Here is a 21,544-nt window from a genome sequence, read left to right on the forward strand (position 1 = left end):
GACAGAGGAGACCAAAGTAGTTTAATCAGAATGCAAAATGTCATGTTAGGTGGAAACCTGCATATTACCACAAGATCCTCATACAAACCGTTAAGTATGATGGTAAAGAAGTAATGATTTGGGGTTATTTTTTATCCACAGGACATTCACATCTCACAGTCATAAAGTCTACCATGAGTTCCTCTTCATACAAGAGTATTCTAGTGAAAAATGTGAATAGTCATCTGTCCGATAACTGCAGCTGTTGAAAGGCATAATAATGTATTCATAATGTCTTCTGTGGTTTTGAAAGCAATCTCCCATGGCCTTACTCCCTGGCTTACACAAAGGGTAGGTTGTATCATATACAGGAATAGGCCCAGGGAACAGGTCAAAAGAACAGTCTGCTTGTTTTATTTGAGGAAAACATCTAATATTAAAGAGGAAGAATAAAGCTGGAAGCACTTGATAGACATTATACAATGCCAGTACTCTGTAGAACTAGATAATTCATTCTCAGCAAATTTAGTACGGGTGTTGTAACTGGGTAAATGAATAATAGAAAAGTTTATTCATTTTTTTTGCTAATGTTGCCTGTTTTCCCCCATATAAGCGCACTTAAAACTAAAAGTTATTTATTTAATTATTCTGCCAATAAAGCCCTATTAATCCTGAAAAAAACATGTAAAAGATACTAGTTATATAAAGCAAATAAAATGTGCTTAGCATAACATCGTGAAACTGTCGAATGTGTCTGATCACGAAAGTATGAAATACCAATGGTCACAAAGTTTTAGCAAAATAAGATTTCCTCTATTAATTATTCTGCTTTGATGTGGTGCATATGCATTACACCAACACAAACTATAACATTACAATAGGTTACACAAAGTAGACAAAAATTCACACTCTTCATGTCATGTGTCTCACTCCCTACATTCTGTTGCATACAGCAACAAAGTTCTTAACTGTTCATCTGCAAATTGCACCAAAGCGTGACATTGAATTTTTATCAGATTGTATTTGTTTTTTCAGTAATAACAAGAAACAAGAGGGGGGAGGATAGGGGTATAAAAGAAAGGAAAAATTGGGGGGAGGGAATACAAATTCAATAAAGCAAAAAGAGTTTTTGGTGTGAGGAAACTATACAGCAAATAATAACTAAATTTCCACTCTGGGGAACAGAGGCTAGGAGGGCATTGACCAGGGAAATGTTAGTAGGTGGGGGAGCAATAATGAAAATGAAAATGAGAAGGTTGTCAAGTATTGGAGATAAGAATGGGGCGAGCATGTATAACACTAGTGATATGCTCTTGTGAGGATCGTGCGTCCTGGTGGGTTCTTTTGTTGCAAATCGTTGCAACCAAAGCATAGTTTACTCAGCAGTTGGCAGAATAAACAAGTCGATGTACAGATACAAGGCAAAAGAATTCCTTACATGCACAGCATATTCACATGACGGAAGCGCAGTTCCTAGTCACCCCAAAAACGAGATCTGCCTTTACAACCCAAAGGCACAGGTTATATAACCCTTATTATTCCCACGGTGATGGAGCTAATGGGGGTCAGCTAGCTTGTGATAGGTGGTAAGGTGCTATGGCTACTCCTAGAGTGCCATTGGTTCCCTGAGGAGAGGGTGCCTAGGATTCTGGGACATGATACTATGATGCAATGACCTTGTTGGTCAAATGATAAAGTGGATGATATAAAGTTTGTTTACGCTCATTCTTTAGCCCAGACCTCTTGTTCTGACTTATCCCCGAGTAACTATTCCAACTGGCAACATTTAAGATAAAAGTCTTCTTTTTCCAGTTGAGGGTTATGAAGCATCTGGAAGCTGCAAGGATGTGTCCGATTAACTTTTGTATATGTTTTTTTACGTTGTGGATTGGGCGTGGAGGTAAGTAATAAGGGAGGTTGTCGGGAAGGTAGACTTGCGTGATAGTTACAATTAGGGCACAGACCTCCTTCCAGAAATGTTTGTGTTTTGTGCAAGTCCATCATAAAATGGGAAAGGATGTCTTCTGCTCGACAGCAACTCCAACAGGAGTTGGACACTCTCTCTCTCTCTCGAAATTGGAGTCAGGATGGGCCTTGAAGTCTGCACAGGTGGATACTACCCACAGAGAGGTGCGGAATTTAATGGCAAAGAGCTAGACTAAATGGAGGATCAGGAGATTATGGTTGCAGTAAGAATATGTCAGAGTGCTGGAGACAATTCCAACAGGTAAGTGGAATTTCAGGACTGTAGGAGAGAGCAACAGTCTGCAGGATGCTGATGCACCGGGATATTAAAGAGCTGGATGGCCCTTGAACAGGATCAGGGGAGATAAACATTGTTTTGCGGCAATGTCTTGACTGCGGAGGTGGTAGAAATATGCACAGGAGAGCAATAGACTGCAGGGTGATCAAGCGCTGAGGTTCTGATACGCTGGAAACCCTGGAGCAGGATCAGAGGAGATGCGCAACAATCTGCAGAGTAATTGCTGAATCCAGAGTACAACGAGGTGGAAGCAATAAACAGGAGCCAGAGGAGGAGATGTTCTAACAGGTAAGGAGACCTGAAGATCTGACAACCATCATAAGGAGGCAGGTGCTTTAAATAGACAGACTGAAAGGTACTTAGCCAATCAAGTGAATCTAGGAAGTTTTGAAAAGACCAGGTGTGTGCATGCTCAGTTCAGAGCAGCCAGAATGAAAGGTTAGCTGGTGCGATGTGTGACACTGTCATATTGAGACAATCGAGAAATTCAAACTAGTACAAAATTTAGCTGTGCTATTGTTTTGTGTTACAACTTTCTAACACGTGCCAGACAGGCATATAATTTTATTATATGTTACTTATGTTTTACTCTAATCATTCTGGTTGGAAGCTGGTATCACCACCTTCTGGACCAAGACCTTGATTTTCTTCTGGAGTACCAAGGTGAGAAGCAAAATAGCCAATGTACAGTAGTTGCATTCAAAAGCCAGGATAAATACCAAAATTGATTATTCAAAGTATGAAAACTAGACTTATTTATAGTGTGGATAACCAGGCAAATAAACTATTCCAATTAGGATGAGGTTTACGAAGTCACGTTTTCATATCCTAAAAATTGATTTATCTTTGTCGAGTTAAAAATACCTCATATACATTAGTGTAGTTTTCATTTATAATTGTAGTAGTGTTGTTTTATAAAAAGAAGAAACATTTTTTGGGGTAGTTAACATTTTGTCAACATATCTACCCTGAAAACATGAATACTAATTATAAGGAAAAGCACTAAAGGTAACGGAACTTAGCAGCATATTGTTGGCATAATAACTGGCAACAACAAATGACAAACCAGTAAATCCTGGAATTGTTTTAGAAATGTTTTAGAAAGTGTTTGTGGCAGATGGTGTCTGTGTTGTAGTAGCTGTGAGCTGCTGTAGGACTATAGGCTTGTGGAAAAGCCAGAAAAGGGTCCTGGGGTTTATGGATGGATAGAGTAGGGCGGGCTCCATCCATGAGGCCTGTTAACTGGCTCTTCCAGATTACCTGTGATTTTGCTTACAATCAGGAGTTGCACCCGAGTGGTGCAGATAAAAGGCTGCAAGACAGCCCAGTGTGTTTCTCACTGCCTGGGTCCTGAGATTGAGGCTCTGTGGGGAAAAAAAGCCTGTAATTTGCCTGTAAGTGAACTGTGCTGATACTGCTTATGATTTACTTTACTAGTCAGGAGTGACAAATGTTAGGTACAGCCAAACGGTAAGGTGTTTATTTTGAAGTTTTCTTTTATTTCTTTGCTTAATAAAACTGTCTGATACCAGTTGCACCAAACGCTTGGTCTTGTGTGACTTACCTGCTGCCATACACTACCGTCTACTCCGCGAGACACCACCTATTCCCCTCAATTGCGTAATATATATATATATATATATATATATATATATATATATATATGTGTGTGTGTGAGAGAAAAATTATGTTTTAATTAAGTAAAGACATAAAATAAAAGACAAGGTCAGTTTTTTCTCCAAAGAGCAGAAATAGACCACATTGTATTCAGGCCTGGATTTCTGGACAGGTCACATTAACCTGGTGCTAACGGAGCAGAGGTGCAGGGGTGACATCCTCCTAACTTTACTTCCTGTTTTTATTTTTGCAGTAAGTCACTCATTTATTTATTTTCACTTACTTGTGTATGTTAGGGAATTTAGACTGTAAGCTCCAATGGGGCAGGGACTGATGTGAATGCATTCTCTGTACAGTGCTGCAGAATCAGTGGCGCTATATAAATAAATGGTGATGATGATGATGATGAAAGTATAAGAATAGGAAGTTCTGGAATTGAGACCGTGGACTGATTCAGCAAAGGGAGGGGCATGGGTATGGGACAGCACTAAAAAAGTGGCCTAAGAAAACCTGGTTGCATTTATGAGAGAAGGCATAATTGACATTATACAAGACATTTTAGAAAACAGTTGACTAGTGTATTGACCCTGATATGGTGTGGTATTGTGTTAGCCAGTTTTCTACCTTCTTAATAACAAATATTGTTTCTTATGCCACCACGCAGATCACACTACCATGTCAAAATACAACCATCAAACCTAATCAATATGTTCCAGTTATACAAATCTATAAATTTAACCAAAATTTAAGTGCACATTTATTAGACAAGCCTGGAGAATGCTTAAGAGTTCTCTATAAAATTAGCCATACTACACTATACTATTTGTTTATTCAGTTGTCTCTTAAAATTTATATTAGACAAATACAAGCGGCAAACAAAAATTTAAGGGTTGAAGTCTTAAAAAAAGAGTTTTATGACATATCTATACAGTTTTATACCATACTCCATTAAAAAGTATTTCTTTTAGCTCTAAAAATGTCCCTTAAACAAATGAAATACTTTAAGAAAATAAATGTTTTTGTATTAGTTCAGTATTTTTTTCAGACAAAATCACTTACTCCTTTTTTATGTGCAGTGCTGATTCAGACGGGAAAATATGTAAAAACATGACATAACGTGTATTCCATACAAGTGAAGGAGCATGGTATATAACAAAAACACAAGCCTAAATTTAGTTGATACATACCTCAGTTAATTGTAAACTAGTCAAAATAAAACTGATATTTATACAATATATTCAATGCAAAACATTGAAACCAGTTTGAGAACTACTTGTCACACAATTTGTTGCACTGTGATTTACTGACTCTTTAGAAGAGCTGGCTATCACATAATTGGAGCCGACAGGTAAAAACGACTGGGCCACACTTTTAGATTTTACAAATAACGTTGCAATAGCCCATCAGGACGTGAACACTTACATTTCATTTGCTTGGCAATGGGTTTGTTGGGGTCAAGCCAATGCTGGAAAGAAAAAGCAGAGGTCAGTGTTTAGTGATTATAAATATATATATATATTTATATATATATATATTTAGATCAGAGAGTAATTCAGTAGCAATACACATTTTCACAGCTTCACTCTTGCTTTCAAAGATCACTAGATCACTAGAGTGCACAGTTTTGTAGGTGAATCAGTTAGTGGATATGTCAATCACAAATTCTCATGTGAAGAGATGCAGCTGTAGGTCATCCAGTACAGTTAAGAGTGACTGATCAACCTAGGGAATAGAAATGTAGAAATGTGCCATTTTGATTTAGTCCTGTGCCCAATGTGAGCATGGCATCTGCCACTGCAACCTAGGTTAGTAATATTATATTTATTTTATATAAGGCACCACAAAGTTTCTGCAGCTCCATACATAGGTTTCCCTAGAACTTAGTCGAAATGGAGCCATAATATGGACCTAAGAATGGTTTTGCCTAAAAATACAATGTTACAATGTGCATCACTTGATTTGCCCTATTCAAATGACTGTAGCTGAAATTATACCATAGCAGCTTAAATGAACAAAAATAATACCATTTCCATGCTAAATTATTGACAAATAATAGCTGGAAACTGTCTTTAGAAAACACTGTTGTTTTTTCATCATAACTTCCATAAAAGGAGAGGAGCACTTGGATAAATACTCGTGGTCTACTATGCAGAAATAAACATTTAAGAAGACGTGTTTTGTACAATCCCCTAACTTCTTTAAAGAGGTCAGTTTAAATGCTGGAATTACATGGTTTCAGTGTTTGATTAGAGGAAAGAAAAAGAACATTTGCCATAAGTCAGGCCTTTGTACTTGTATCCACAATGTGACTGTCAAGCAGAACAATTAGAGCAATAGATAACTTCTTTGCAGAGAACATATAAATTATGAAATGCTACTTTATGTTTCTATTATTCTTAACATAAATGCGTTCTTCGAGTATATTGTGTGATCCTCTATTTTTATTTTGTCCTTTCTGTAATAAGTTTAATGCATAAATTTCTACTTTATTTTGCACTTTTCTGTGAACTGCTTTTAATCTAGGTAATTGAAAAGTTTAATGTTTCTTATATTCTAAAGCAAATACAACAAGTGCCTTTTTTTTTTTGCTTAGGGAGTCCGGATTTGTGCATATTTAAAAAACAAAATCAAAGGGGGCCTTTTATGTCTAACCCAAGCAGCTACTACATGAGATAAAGCCATAGCAAAATTTTGGGAATGGCCCAGCGATACTACTACACCTTTAAGGGCCCCCGTTCGCTGAGAGCAATGGGGTGACCTGTCATTACGCACCTGCACCCCCTTCAATGACAGTAGTTCCGGCACTGGTTGAAGCAATGTTTCCTCTGCTGTAACATTACACCCCTGCCTTTTAGTATTATTTGTTTGGTTTTATGCATTGTTTAGGTGAAAGTCTTCATTGGAAAAGGCTCTGAATGATGTATCATAATGATTAACTGTACAGTGTCTAAGAGACAAAGGGCCTGATTCATTAAGAAATGTAAATTTCAAACCATGGCATATTTTGTATTAAATCGCACTGAGCATGCCCAGAAACAGACTACACACTAATAAGCACAAGAACATCCAATACATCTTCGAACGCAATGGGTGTGGCCATTTCGTCGCCGTACAGTATGGGTGTGCCAAACTCGTGCTCTGCAGTAGCGTCCCATTCAAGGTTTGGGCATCTCCCAGGTACGTGTTTTATGTATTGGACGTATCATGGAATGTTTGATAAATCTACCCCAGAGTGTTCAATTGAATGTAACAGTCCCCATCCGCACTCTGTTCTTAACACTGGAAAAGGATCAGGCATTCCAGTCCGGTAAGTCTAGAGTGGGTTGAAAGGCTAGTGACATGACGATGATGGAAGGGCTTGGAAAATGTTTTGAAGGTTATACTAACCTATTAAATCTATGTAAATATCATGTAATTTAATGTACATACTCGTTGCTTATCTGGGTCAACAAAGCGGATCCCAAAGTAGTCCTTTTCCATCAAGCTGTAGTGATTGCAGATATGATCAAGGAGGAATTGGCCTTTGGTCTCTTTCTGGAAGAGAAAAGGTGTGTATTAGTTATAGGAACATAATTTGGTCATTAGCAGCACAACATTGTAGAACGGTAAAAGCCTTTCCATTTCTCATTCAAGTTTCCTTTTTATGAAACGCATACACACAATTCCATAAATGACTACAACTGTTCTCAAGTAGGGAGGAGAATAATAGTGTAAGGATGCCCAGCAAATACAAACAGACTTTCAAAAGCTCAAATACTTATTAGCAATAGTATTTTCCAATGTGTTAATTTTACTACAGCAGTAAAAAAATATATATTAATTTATTAAACACATTTCCATATCTCCTTACAGTTCAAATGAATTAATTCTGAATAAAATACTATATATAGTACTACAACACCACAAAGTAGTAAAACACAAAAATATAAGTATAGAACTATATTCCCAAAAGAGGGACAGTTTGGAAAGTAAGACTCTCAGGGGCATTAGAGTCTAAAAGAGGGAGAATTGGAAGCTTTGTATTACACATAATTTTCATTGTTTTCTCAATGTCAATTTGCTCCTGATTCATGTCTGGAGTATTTAATTCAGTGGGAGTTCCACAATTTTTCTCGTTATGGTGAATAGGGCACACTAAGTAGCAGTTCTATAAGCAAGAAGAGAAATTATGAAGTTATAGAGGAGAAAGGTCTAACTAAAATAGAGATTATTTGCTGCCTTGTGAAAATCTTAGGAGGTGGTAAAATTTTTGCACTCCTGCCATTGTGAGATATATCAATGCTAAACGTACTTTCCCATGTTCCTGTCTGCTTTAGGGTGTTCATGGCACTCAGAGAAAGAGTGACAGGATACAGGAAATAGGAATTTTAAATAAAAGCCTTTTACTCAAACGCTAGTATTTTCCCAGTCCAAAACCTCCCTGTATTACATTGCAAATTGTATGGCAGAAAATGTTTATTTCATTATTATAATAATGACTTAAAAGAGATAGGCGAGAAGTGTATGTTTGGGACTCTCATATGCAAGGTTTACCTCTTAACACAGTGCTTCTTACCCTTTGTGGTGTTGGCACATCTGCAGGGACAAATGCCAAATGATTTTTTTCAATCTTTCTTTGTTAGTGACATATCAGTTTTATAATAAATAAAACCACAATCCAAAATTTATATTTGTTTAAAGTCAAAGTGAATTACGTGTAAAATGTATAATTTCTTATTAAAATACAATTCAAATATTTAACGTTCCCTGTTACCAAATTTTTCTTCCAAAATAAAATACTGAATTTAACCATGTTCAATAGGCTCGACCATGTTCAAGACAATTTGCGCATGTGGATCGAACGCATTCAGCCTTAAATTGATACATTTTAACAGCAAACCTCGAATGTGAACACTAAAAGTTGAACTTCAAACACCATAGTATTTAAAAATGTTTAAATACTGTTAGGGCTAACGGCTGATTATCATGAGCTTGAAGAACAGGGTATAGAAGTCTTCAACTAAAGCAGCCGCCTTTCAGGTAGAGCTCGTAGCGCTCACAGGTACTCAGATGCCCCCAGGAATTAAACTCAGTCTAGTGCAAGCTTATGAATATCACTACAGCGTGGTATAGGAGGTGATGACAGGAGATAACCGTGGTCAGGAACAAGCCGGGATCCAAGGACAGAAGCAGGCAGTGAGGTAAGGTTCAGGCAAGGGTCAGGGCCAGCAGTAAGCAAGGATATCCAGAGTCACAAACAAAAGGTCAGGGCCACCAGCAATAAAACACAGTCCAGGAAAAAAGCCAAATATCATACACAGAAAATCAATTGAGGAATCAGCACAGTACACAGGAGCAGGTCAGCAATCGGGAACCGAACACTATAACTGGCAAAGGTTCAGTGAGCTGGTATTTTATAATCTAGGCGGCGGGTACGGGCATTGCTGCTTTAAAACCGGCAATTTCAGTCTGGCAAGTGTAAGTGACGTCCATTGCCCAGCAAACATTTTAGACCATCGGAATTTACAGCTGATGGCAAGTTTAGGTGTGGAGAATGTTGGATGTTACTTATATGCTATGTCTAGATTAATCCTGCTCGGCTTTAATTATGAAATTTTTTAGGTCAGTGTAAGTGTTGTGGGCTTTTTCGCTGACTGAATAATCACTCCCACCATAATAAACATGTTCCTGATAATAGAACCAGTGAAATTTGACCAAATTTCAAATGAGTTAAAAATTTTCGATCATCTCTTTTCAGGACTGGCAGCCTAGTTTAGAGGGAAGTAACCATTGGGCAATTTCACACGATGTGTCAGACAAGAGCTAGATTAGATCATAGAAACTGTGGGTAAAGTTCATTTTGTAATACATTAAGGATCTCAATAATCTACATGCTGATAATATGATGTAGGCCAAGGGATCCACCATTACATTATACTTAGCTCATATCAGCTAAAAATTAAAAGATAGAAACCGATAGTATAAGAACATTTTTATATGAAGGCAACAGGTGAAGATCACTTTTTGGATAAGCAGTTTTACATATTACATACATGTATTAAACATTAAGGCCCTCATTTAGAGATAGGAGTACTTACAAAGAAAAGGTATAATTTTGCACTGTGGCAAACCATGCTGCTCTTGGGGATCAAGTGTGTGAACAGAGTGAGAATTGGGAAAGGGGGGATGCATCCTAGCTCAACTCCACATTGCAGTATTAAAATAAAACTGCCATTTATCTGCTACATGCAAATGCAGGCTGCATAAAAAAGAAATTGCATTTGCAGCATGGTTTATCTAGGTGAAAATGTGCACACTTTGCCTGGGTGTGCTCCTGAATCTAAATTAGACCTTACGTATAATACTGTAATCTCCATAGTCAAACATTAGCAGTAGAATGGGTCCTACTGAAGAGCTCAGTGACTTTCAATGCGACATTGTCATAGGATGCCACCTTTCCATCAAGTAGCATGTCAAATTCTACCCTGCTAGAGCTGCCCATGTCAAATGTATTTGCTGATATTGTAAAGTGGAAATGTCTAGGAGCAACAATAGCTCCGCTATGCAGCGGTAGGCCACACAAGCTCACAGAATGGGACCACCGAGTGCTGAAGTGCGTATCACATAAAAATCATCTGTCCTCGGTTGCAACACTCACTACAGAGCTGCAAACTGTCTCTGGAAGCAACATCAGCCCAAGAATTGTTAATCAGAAGCCTCAGATGCGCAATTCCATGCGCAACGTCAAGCACCAACAGAAGTTTTATAAAGCACACCGCCATTGGACGCTGGAGCAATAGAAATGCGTTCCCATGAGTGAATTATCACTCTCCACTATCTGACGGAGGAATCTGAGTTTGGCGGAAGCCAGAAAAATGTTTCTTAGCCAAATGCATACTGTAAAGGTGGAGGAGAAATAATGGTCTGCGGCTGTTTTTTATGGTTTCACCTGGGCCCCTTAGTTTCAATGACTGGAAATCTTAATGCTTATTGAGAATTGTGTGCTTCCAATTTTGTGGCAACAGATTGGAGAAGACCCTCTCCTGTTTCAGCATGACAATGCCCATGTGCAGTGAGGTCTATCAAAAACGGTTTCCCAAGTATGGTGTGGAAGAACTTGACTAGCCTGCATAGAGCTTTGACCTTGACCAAACATCTTTGGGATGAACTGAAATGCCGTCAGTGAGCCAGAGCTTATCGCTTATCATCAGTGCCCAACCTCACTAATGCTCTTGTGGCTAAGTGGATGCGAATCCACGTAGCCATGTTCCAAAATTTAGTAGAACGAATTCTCAGATAAGTGGAGGCTGTTATAGCAGTAAAGGGGGAATCCCACTCCATATTGATGGCCATTGTTTTGGAATTATACGTTCACCAAGCACAGATGCATGTAATGTTTGGGTGTCCACATACTTTTGGCCATGTAGTGTAGCATAGAATAGTGCACTGTGATTGCATGCATTGCAATTACAGAGCACTAGTGCAAGTGCAGACTAGGCTTATTATTTTGGAATGCACACCAGAGTTCGCTAAAAGTTCTTAAAGTACTCCTAACGTACCCCATCCACCGAGCAAGTCATCCTTTCACCAATTAATATGTGCTCTGTTAGGGAGAGAGAGAAGAAGCCAGTCTCCCATATCTTGCACAGAGATCAAAACTGCTGTCTTTAAATTGGATATATAATTATGTTTCTCTGGCTGTAGGGATATCCTAAACACATTGCCTGTTGCAGTGACTTCTATAGAGAGTTGATAAACTATTAAAAAACTCTCACAATAATACTGTCACCATTTTAGCACAATACTGCATACAAATGAACTACACGAGTTATTTTTTACAGGATTCTTTACTGTAATAATTTGTTATGTCTCCTTTTTCATTTCCTATAAAACTCCTCTCTACTGCTGCAGCATTTTACATATTTGTGAAATGAGACATTCAGCAAACTTTCGAGTGGTTGACATAGAAAAATGTCTCCTATTATTGTAGCATTGGAGAGGATAGGACGGTTATAATAAAAATCTTTTCCATCTATACTAAACAGGATATGTCAAGATCACTTAATTAAATTAATGGTTTAAACCAGAGCTACAATAATTTACATGTATTACAGAAGATGCAATGCAAGAAATTCCCAAGGCGCTTGATAGTGGAGTCCTAAATGGTTTAATAAAACTGACAAAGTGTAAAGCCTCATAAATCAGCATACCATATCTGCCAATAAACATATCACAACATGGTAGACAGTAGGTGTCACGGAATGCTGGGTGTAAACAGAGTCCCAAGATAATTGCAAAATCTGTCTTATTAAACCATTTAGAACCCCACTATGAGGTGCCCTGGGAATTTCTTGCATTCTGTCTCACCTAGGAGGGTTGGAACCCCCCTCCTCCCATCCCATAATCCAGCTGCCGCCATACACGCTGTCTCAGGAAGCGCAGTCACCTTTATCTTTTTTTACATTAAAGAAGATGTGATTATATTAGCACCTGGTCTTACCATATACTTTCTTCTTAATCACATGTGTAAAATACATTTAACTCTACATCTGAACTTGAGCGTTGGTATTTATTCCCGAAACATGAGGTTTCAAGAGCAGTTAGGGAAGAAAGCACATGGATTTACAAGCCATAACTTCAGCAGCGGATGGTGAAAGCCGATCAGCAGATAGGAGTCCATCTCATCTGCTGACTGATTAATGTCTCGGGTACAATGTACAGCTGAAATCATTTCGCAAATCCCTTAAGCATGGTACAGACATATGGTGAGTGAATTAACAGGATTTTTGGTTTGTTTTGTGCTACGGTATTTACCGGATTTTGCAGGTAATTAAAAAGCTCCAACAATTCTCCAGTAAACATGGACTTATACTGTGTTATGAACTGCGGTATAAAAGTCTTAAATCACTTTGCTTGGCACAGAGGAGATTGTATGAACAAATTGATGTGTGTCAGCTTGGAACTTTCCAAACACAACAAATGTTTGTTTCACAACTAGTAAGGCTAGGTACACACGGGAGCTTTTTTGTCCAATCATCGTGCAAACAGCCAACATATGACCGTTCGTTCGGATGTTGGCTTAGGGTGTAAAAAGTATAAATACATGATGGTGGAAAGTTGCTCCAAAGTGCTGATTGTCATTTCACTTGGTTGGTCGTACGCAGGGCCGGATTAACCCGAGGTCTAACTGGGCTACAGCCCAGGGGCCTCGGGCATCCAGGGGCCCTTTGACAGAGCTCAGCAGAATTACTGATCGGGATGGGGGCGGGGGCGCCCCCGGCCCGATCAATGCTGAGCTCTGTCACTGCATTCCTCCTTCTCCAGCGCTCATTAATCTCCTTACTGAGGAAATCTCGCGAGAGTGTCACGAGATCTCCTCAGTACGCAGCTTACAGCGCGCCGCGGAAGGAGGACTGCAGTGACAGGAGAAGGTAAGCGCTTGGGGGGGCGGTCAGCTAACGGGGGGGGGGGGGGGGGCGGTCAGCTAACAGGGGGCCAGTCTGATAACGGGGGGGCCTCACGGGGGAATGGCCCCCTTAGCCCAGGGGCCTCCATTACGTTAATCCGGCCCCGGTCGTACGGTTTAATAATCTCGTTCCAATCACCTTATGATCATATAGTGTGTATAAGTTTCCAATTGATCCACGAGCAACTGCTGATAGTTCGTCGAGCTGTGACTCCTTTGGGGGCGTGTGTATGTAAATTTCTGATGCCTTTACCTCTCCCATGTGGTGCAATGTCTGCACATCACTCAATTGGTAATTAGGTGTTTCTACCAGTAAAGCATTAGTAGCGGTCTACGATATTGCTGTGTATAGCACATGCTTGCCATAGCGAGTAGCAAAAGAGAAGTTACTTGCTGTTCTTCAACAGTATTCATAGTAGTAAAAAAATTTGCTGCTGTGCGGTTGCGAACGAATGAACAAGCTCGTATGTGTTACAGAATGAATGTTATGTTGTACTCCTTTTAAGAGTTTTTGAGTGGTTCTTAATGAACAAAATGCTTGGCCCATTATTTAGATTTTCTTGGGGATATCGCTACAGGGACTATATATGTCGTTTCAGTGTGTACAAAAACCAAATATTTTAACACGACAATACGGCTGTTAAAAGTTGCTGCCCGGCCAATCAGTCTTTTGTTAATCATTTAAAACGTGTCTAGTGTGTACGCATGAAGCGCCTAAGTGATCGGACCTTCAGTCGTTAATAAAATTGTTGTAGAAATTCTTTAGTGTGTACCTAGCCTAAAGGGTGTGCTGAAGTCTGCACTTAATTAGTCAAATGCTAATTTGCCTCTGTGGCCAGTAATAGACTATATTTATCTTTACAATCTCAAAATGTATTTCTCACATTGATTACCCTACAAGTTTAAAAAAAATGGCATATTTTAATATACTGACCTACATACATGAGGATTAAAAAAAGCCCACATTATAAAACTTATCGTATAGTACTAACATTGTAATAATAACATAATAAGTATCTGGAATTTCACACTGGAGGCAATAAAAATACATAGTAGTACAAGGCACAACAGGCCTTTACCTGGCGACAGTCTCACATGGCCAGATTCATCAAGACACGTATCTGTCAATTTTGAGCTTATTGTAAGCAAAATTACTCTGCACATGCCCAGAACCGGGATGTACGCCAGTAAACACAGCCCTGTCCACTGTGTCTTCGAACTCAAAGAACCCTTACTTCAGTGTACGATTTCGGGGAGTGAACTTGGCGGGGTAGGGGCGTTTTGCCATAGTCAATGTACAGTTGGGGTGTGCGCAACTCATGCGCACGCAGCCACGTTCGAATCCAGCTCTGAGCATCTCAAAGTTACTTGTTTTTCTGCTGTATCTCTTGCTTCAGCTACAGGGCTAGTCTAACTCATGAGTACTAGTGATGACAGTGTCATATGCATGCTGTAACATGTGTTTGAAATCAGGAGCAACTGTAAAAATATATTTTATGTTTACTAGACATTAATAGCATACAAATAAATGTATTTCATTTTTTGAACTGTCGTATCATTCATGCCTTTATTTTTAACTGGTGGCATAAAAATGTCTAGTATTTTTTATTTTTTCATTATTATTTTTTATAGTGGCGCTATATAAATAAATGATGATAATGATGATGATTAGTATAACCAAGTAACATTGATTGAGCGTCTTGTGTTGTCGAGCAAGCAAAGTGAGCCAAGATAATTACCTAAAACATCACATGGTAGCATAACCACAAAGGTTATTACGGAGCCTCACAACTAATTGTAACAGTCCATATGTGTTATATTCTATGTGGTTTTTTTTGTTCCTGATTCTAATGACATACGTAACTGATTATTCTTACTCTAATAATGACTTTGTGTGCTTACCACCATTAAGTTTTTGAGAACAATTTGTAAATTGTTAGAAAAATAATCAGACATGGATTCAGTAATTGCTGCTTGAAATTGCAGGATTTTAGGAGGTCCATTTAATCTTCACGAAGATCTTCTCTGTGGACCCTCAATTAAGTTAAATACAGCAATTACTAGTGAATGGTCTGACCAAGGGTAGATCTGTATTGCGGTGTCTAGTAATAAATTTGATGTGAAATTGCACCTCATTATCATATCTATCCTTGAGCGTGCTTTGTTTGTAGAAGAGCAGAAAGTATAGTCACGTGAGGATGAATCCATTAAAATATTTTTTATTAGCAAAATTATTTAATTGTCTAAAATATGAAAATGTTTTTAAAGGGATATAATTATATTGTAAGTATTTTTGAACCATTTAAAACATGTTTCTTTTAAAATGTTATGTATACCAAGCCATTAACCTCAAACTGGATGTGGTAAATATCTTGATATGGATCAGCAGGCTCGTTAAATACATTACCCATTAAAATTGCAGTTTTTCATACTGCTGACTGCTCCACAAGCAGCATAATAACCGGAATTACTGCACTGCATGCAAAGATAATGACACAGACTAATTTATTTTTTTATTGATCTGGTACTCAATTGAATTCAAACAGCAGCGACTTCTTTCCTGCTTGGAGGAAGGAAAATAAACACTTCTGTGATGCAACACAGATCTATAAAAACAATTAATGGATCCTGATACACAAGCCATGGTCTTCAAAAGGCTCACTGGGTTTCATAGTATCTTTGATGACCACTAGCAAACTTCTCAATAGGCACCCTAGCTCTACAGGTTAGTGTCTGTACTGATTGACTCAATTATTCTGTAATAGAAATGTTTTGAACGCAGTATTTTCATCAGAATCTTTAAATGCATCATTGATTTTAGGAGCATTTAAGGATAAACAATCTCATGGAATATATTAATTTCCAGTAGCCAGCATTATAATAAGGTTGTTTGTTAAGTGAAATGATTCGTTTAGGAGTGGCTTATAGCAATGCCCTATAATTAAAAACAAAAAAAAGGGAACATTCACTATGTAGAGCTAGCAAATATTCAATATCCATAATTCAAAATCACTACAACTGAAATTAATTCCCTGGAGACAAACTGCAAATTGTCAATGCTAAATTAATCTCTCATTAGCATTTTAATATTGAAATCAACCAACATTGGTGTTAAAATATTTATATTAAAATAAAATATATTAATTAAAAAACAAAACCCTTAATCATTATTAATTCCAGCAAAGAAAGCAATACAATCTTCAGCCCAATATGTAATGAGGTAAACTGGCTATATATCATGTATAAAATATATAGAAAAAAACATACAGAAGACAAAGATGAGTTGAAAAAGCACTAGTAAAGATAAAACATATTTGAGGAGTTCTTGAGCAGATCACAAAGAACTTGGCCATTCAAATACGGACAGCAACCCTGTATGTTTGTGGTTCTCAGCAGTGAGTGAACAGATCATGCACATTTACGCTACATATATTTATTACAAGCCTTGATAACCTGTAAAAGTCAAAACTGGTCCTGATAGTATTATTATCTTTTTATTTATAAAGCGCTGATATATTACGCAGTACTGTACATTGAGTGCTGTACATTGAGATCATAACACAAATTACATAAAATAAAAATGTAGGTATAGATGGCCCCGCCCAATTGAGCTTACGATCTAAGAGGGGTGGGTAACATATGATACAGAGGGTAGCAGAATAACAATTGATGGGGGAAGTGTGGGTAGCTTTGTTAGGCAGCATCATTATCAACCTCCCGGTATAAATCATAAAGCAATCACCGGCAACTGGCGTTACTGTCTAGCTACCTGTGGTGTAGTATGGGTGCAACAAAGAGAGACAGCCGGGTGACGAACCATGAACAAGTTGCTGTAGAAATCTTAAAACAATAACCATAACTGTCCATCACCATTTCATTAAACGGAGCATCCTTCCACTGCTGGTTGTAGATCGAGCACAGTTGTTCCCCATGTTCAGACTCACTGAGTCCAGGGCCTCAACTGAGATGGTATTTCAGTAGATCTAGTAAACCACCTTGTCCTTGGTGTTACATTCCCTGGCACGGTGCAATTATTTCCCGCTGCCTTCGCAAGTTTTAGATGTTTTATATTAGTGTGAAGATGATTATGTGGGAGGTAGGGCACAGCTCTGATCTAAAGTGCAGCCATCTCCATCTGCCCTCAGCATGACCCACCATGAGTAAAATTATGAGAAAGCTTCATGTCTTTGTTATGGACTAGCAATTGAATAGCAAATCCAACAAAAAACTACTGTATGTTTATCTGCAAAGTGATGTTATAATGTATGAAATGAAATAAGCTGTTGTTCTTGTTACCTCATTTAACTAATTATGGAGTGAGCTTAGGATCACAATCTGATTATTTATCAAATCCAATTCTGCTCTCGGCAAGTATTTGTTCGTGACAAGAAGACAGCTAGAGAAAAATGATTAGCAAAAAGACCTATTATGGAAACCTGATTTAAAGACATCAACTGAGAAACCTTTTTTGGCATGTTCATCATTAGTCTCTAGAACAATCTTCTATAATGTGTATTTAAACATTATACCTATACCAATACCCCCCTTATCTCGAAACTGCAAGTCAACCTCCAACAACTACTTTCCTAGCAAATCTAGCACATACAGAAATCCCACCGACAAAGCATCTTCATTTAGCTATCACTAATCTGTATTGTCTTCTCACTGATTAAATACGGTCCTAAGAAAAATGTATGCATGTAGTGATTGGAAACTTCAGCCAACATATATAGACATGGACAAGTATTATATCTTTGTACTTGACCCACAATTTTGTATCAGCCTGACATCAGTCAATAATATCCAATCAGTGTACCACATTAGCTGGACCACCCAGAAATAAGAAATATGGATCCATTCACAATTTTGATATCAGGTCCACCTATAATTGAGAGATGAGTTATATATAAAATATTATAATATTTTAATGCCTAGTTAATAAATTTAAGTTAAGAACATCCTTTTAATATATCATGAGGAAGATAACCAAAAAGAAGAGTGTTAGAACATAAACTGAAAGTAAGTTCCTGATCTAATCTCAGATGTTTACTGAATAGAATTTCTATTACAAGTGTAGTAAGCATAAGCTGCTGTGATGATACTAGGATGTTAGGACAGGAACCCAGAGGGAAGTCCTGGTATCTAGGGCTTCTGGATCCCCCAGTTAAAGAGAGATGATGGATACAACCATATCTTTCACAAAAGATGAACATCAAATGTAACCCATAGCCAATACCGAATATCACACTTTAAATCAAACCCCAAGTGCTCACTAAACTTCCACTTACACTAAGTAGCCACCTTATACGATTAAACCTTAACCAATATATAGATGGACAGTTCTTAATACAGACCCAGCTATGTAAAGCCATTTCCTGGCCAAGTTGCAGTATTTACAGTGGTCCTGAGGCAGTTGCGAGACAAACGCAAGGAATGTACACCAATACACTGCCCGGCACCCAGCTAAGCGGCTAAGTCAGTACATAGGACATTGTAGAATCCAATATACCGCAGGATCTTTTAAACTGTCCAAATGGTGGACAGCTGTCCTTTCAGGGGTAGTCTTGGGTCAACTTGTCTCATGATTGCCCAGGATGGAAATATGGGTTGGTGGTGGGTAGGGAAGTAGTCAATACTGGATAATGAGTTTCCTAATCCCATTTGATGAAGAGCAACTCCTCACTGTAACCCCTTAAAAGCAGTTGAAGGGGCTGAAAGAGCTGCTAATGTCCTGTGTATGTGATGAGAGATGGCTCGAGTTCAGAAAATGACAAAGCCACAATTTTGGAATGGAAACATTGCTCCTGAAGTTGCCACCTACCAGCTTACTCTTGAAAGAGCATTTGGCAGATACACTATAGTTTTTGGGCTCTACTGATCTCCCAGAGATATTAAACATTTCACTTCCTATTATACTGCTGTATGATTGTATGATTCCAGGTTACAAAGCACCACACCATTACATGACATCAAAAACCAATATTTTTATATTGCGATTATCCATAGGCCTAAAGAAGAAGTTTGCAGAGGGAAATGCACTTAGCATAACAAGTCTATTTCAGAACATATTTATAGGTTTGCCTGAAACAAGCCAAATTGTTATAGTTTCTCTGTAAGAACTAGAGATGCTCAGGCTCGGTTCCCTGAGAACTGAACATACCCGAACTTCACAGAAAATCTGGAAAATCTGTCCCACTCCTGAGAACCACTGTTATATCTGTTATATATTTTGTAATTCAATAAGAAAACACTGAGAAGAATTGATGTAACCCACCTGGTATCATGTAAGAATCAGGTGGGGTTAAGTCCATGTCATCTCCCAAAGAAATGGTACCCAATGGCAAACTTAACAGTCCATTTTGAATGTTCAGGGTGAACGACTGGGGAAGATGAGGTCTAGTAGACCCATCCTGTCACAGCTGCTTTTTGTCACTTCTATTTTTACAGTTTTGTTGCATTTCAATGAAATACCCAGTCATTCTGCACTATATTTTTAAATGTGTCACTATGTGTATTTGAACTCATAAATATTTGCCTTTTAAATACACCAGACCATCACAACTTCAGTTTTTCTCAGACACTTGAAACTATGTTTGATTTTTTTTACACAAAGCCATGCTGTGAAGTACCCTGCAGTTTTTATTACATTTGCTTTATTTTTAGTTATGGCATTTATAAGGGTGCTCTTTATTTCCAGTGCAAACAAATCTTCTTTACTTTCTCTATATGCGGCTCCTAACTTGTCACAGAGAACACTGAGGCACTGAGCAGGAAACAGACTGGCACAGAGAGTGGCCCAATAAAACAGTCTCTTAGTTGCCATGGAAATAGAGCAAAGCCTTAGTGAATGGCAAGCAGCAACATAAACAATCTGTGTTTTGCAGGGAAATATACAAATGAAACATGCTGTCAACTTTTCCATGATTTGTTATTAAAAATATTACAAGGTTAGATTGTCAAGAATGGAAAGCCTTACACATTGCCAGAATAGTCTGTGTCCCCTATTCTTTTTAATTATTTTTTTTTTAAAAAAAGACATAAACACATGAATATAATTCAGATAAGCAAATAACTGTATTACAAAAAAAAAACTATAAAAAAAAAAAGTTCAGAGGCTCGGGCTATAAGACGACTTTATTCCATATAATCAATATTTTGCAATGATTTTCACTTGGCATACCCACATAACCAGATCTTGTTTAAGGTATAATTATGTGGGCACATTAGGAAAACAAGACATTTCATTGAGTTAGTATGCACAGACACCAGCAACCCACCAACTATGATATCATCTGACCACTTAAAGTCCATGTTTAAAATAAGTCCATTTAAAAGCTGTGATTTATTTAGTCCAAGTAAGAAAGTTAAATCTGGAAACACAGTGTCTCTGTTATAAGCACTGAAGCTCTCAGTGCTTATTCATTAATCTATCAACAGTAGTCGCTGTAAAGTCAGGTCACAATTGTAGAACAAATATGGGTTTGTATTACAAGTGGCATTGTTATTCTTATATGATCATTTTGTTTGTTGACAATACACTCAGTTCTTACAGAGAAGCTGTAACAATGTTGCTTGTTTCAGGCAAACCTAGACACATCTTCTGTGCACAACTGAAATAGACTTGTTATGCTAAGCGCACTTTCCTCTGCAAACTTCTTCTTTAGGCCGATGGATAATCGAAATATAAAAATATGGGCTTTTGATGTCATGTAATGGTGTGGTGCTTTGTAACCTGGAATCATGCAATCATACAACAGTATAATAGGAAGTGAAATGTTATTATCTGTGGGAGACCAGTAGAGCCCAAAAACTATAGTGTACCTGCCAAATGCTCTTTCAAGAAGAAGCTGGTACGTGGCAAGTAAAGGAGCAATGTTTGAAAATATTATTTTACTGAAAGAGTAGTAGATACTAGAGCAGTGTTGGGCAAACTTTTTCAGGAGCGGACCGAATAAAAAAGAAAAACTTTATGGCGGGCCAATAGAATTTATTAACAAACTCAAATATCGAAATAGGTTATAGCGATATTATGCAATTACCTTTGGAGGGTAGTACAATCACATGTAACTACCATGGATGGTGACAGTCCTGCGTCTGGCGCCCGATGGATGTGCACACGTGGTATGCGTGTGAGAGATGGCCTGTGGCGGAAGTGAAGACCGATGCGACCGTGGGGTTGCAGGGGGCTGCAATCGTCCGCTCGTCCGGATGTATGGGAAAGGCGCTGTTCGCTAGGTGCC

The 21,544-nt window shown here is 38.1% G+C and overlaps 1 protein-coding gene across 3 annotated transcripts in view; it reads right to left on the bottom strand.

The window, feature by feature from the left end:
- The window catches only part of FRMD3 (FERM domain containing 3), a 197,760-nt gene that overhangs the window by 107,554 nt on the left and 68,662 nt on the right, over window positions 1–21,544 (bottom strand). For 2 of the 3 annotated variants that reach the window (XM_075211045.1, XM_075211044.1), the window contains exons 2-3: window positions 7,289–7,393; window positions 5,282–5,324 (exon numbers count right to left, since the gene is read on the bottom strand). In XM_075211045.1, the coding sequence (XP_075067146.1) occupies window positions 5,282–5,324; window positions 7,289–7,393 (148 nt within the window). Of the gene's footprint in view, window positions 1–5,281; window positions 5,325–7,288; window positions 7,394–21,544 lie in introns of those variants that run through there. The other variant, XM_075211046.1, reaches the window with a different exon arrangement.

Source organism: Mixophyes fleayi, chromosome 1 (genome assembly GCF_038048845.1).
Source record: "Mixophyes fleayi isolate aMixFle1 chromosome 1, aMixFle1.hap1, whole genome shotgun sequence".
NCBI lineage: Eukaryota > Metazoa > Chordata > Amphibia > Anura > Limnodynastidae > Mixophyes > Mixophyes fleayi.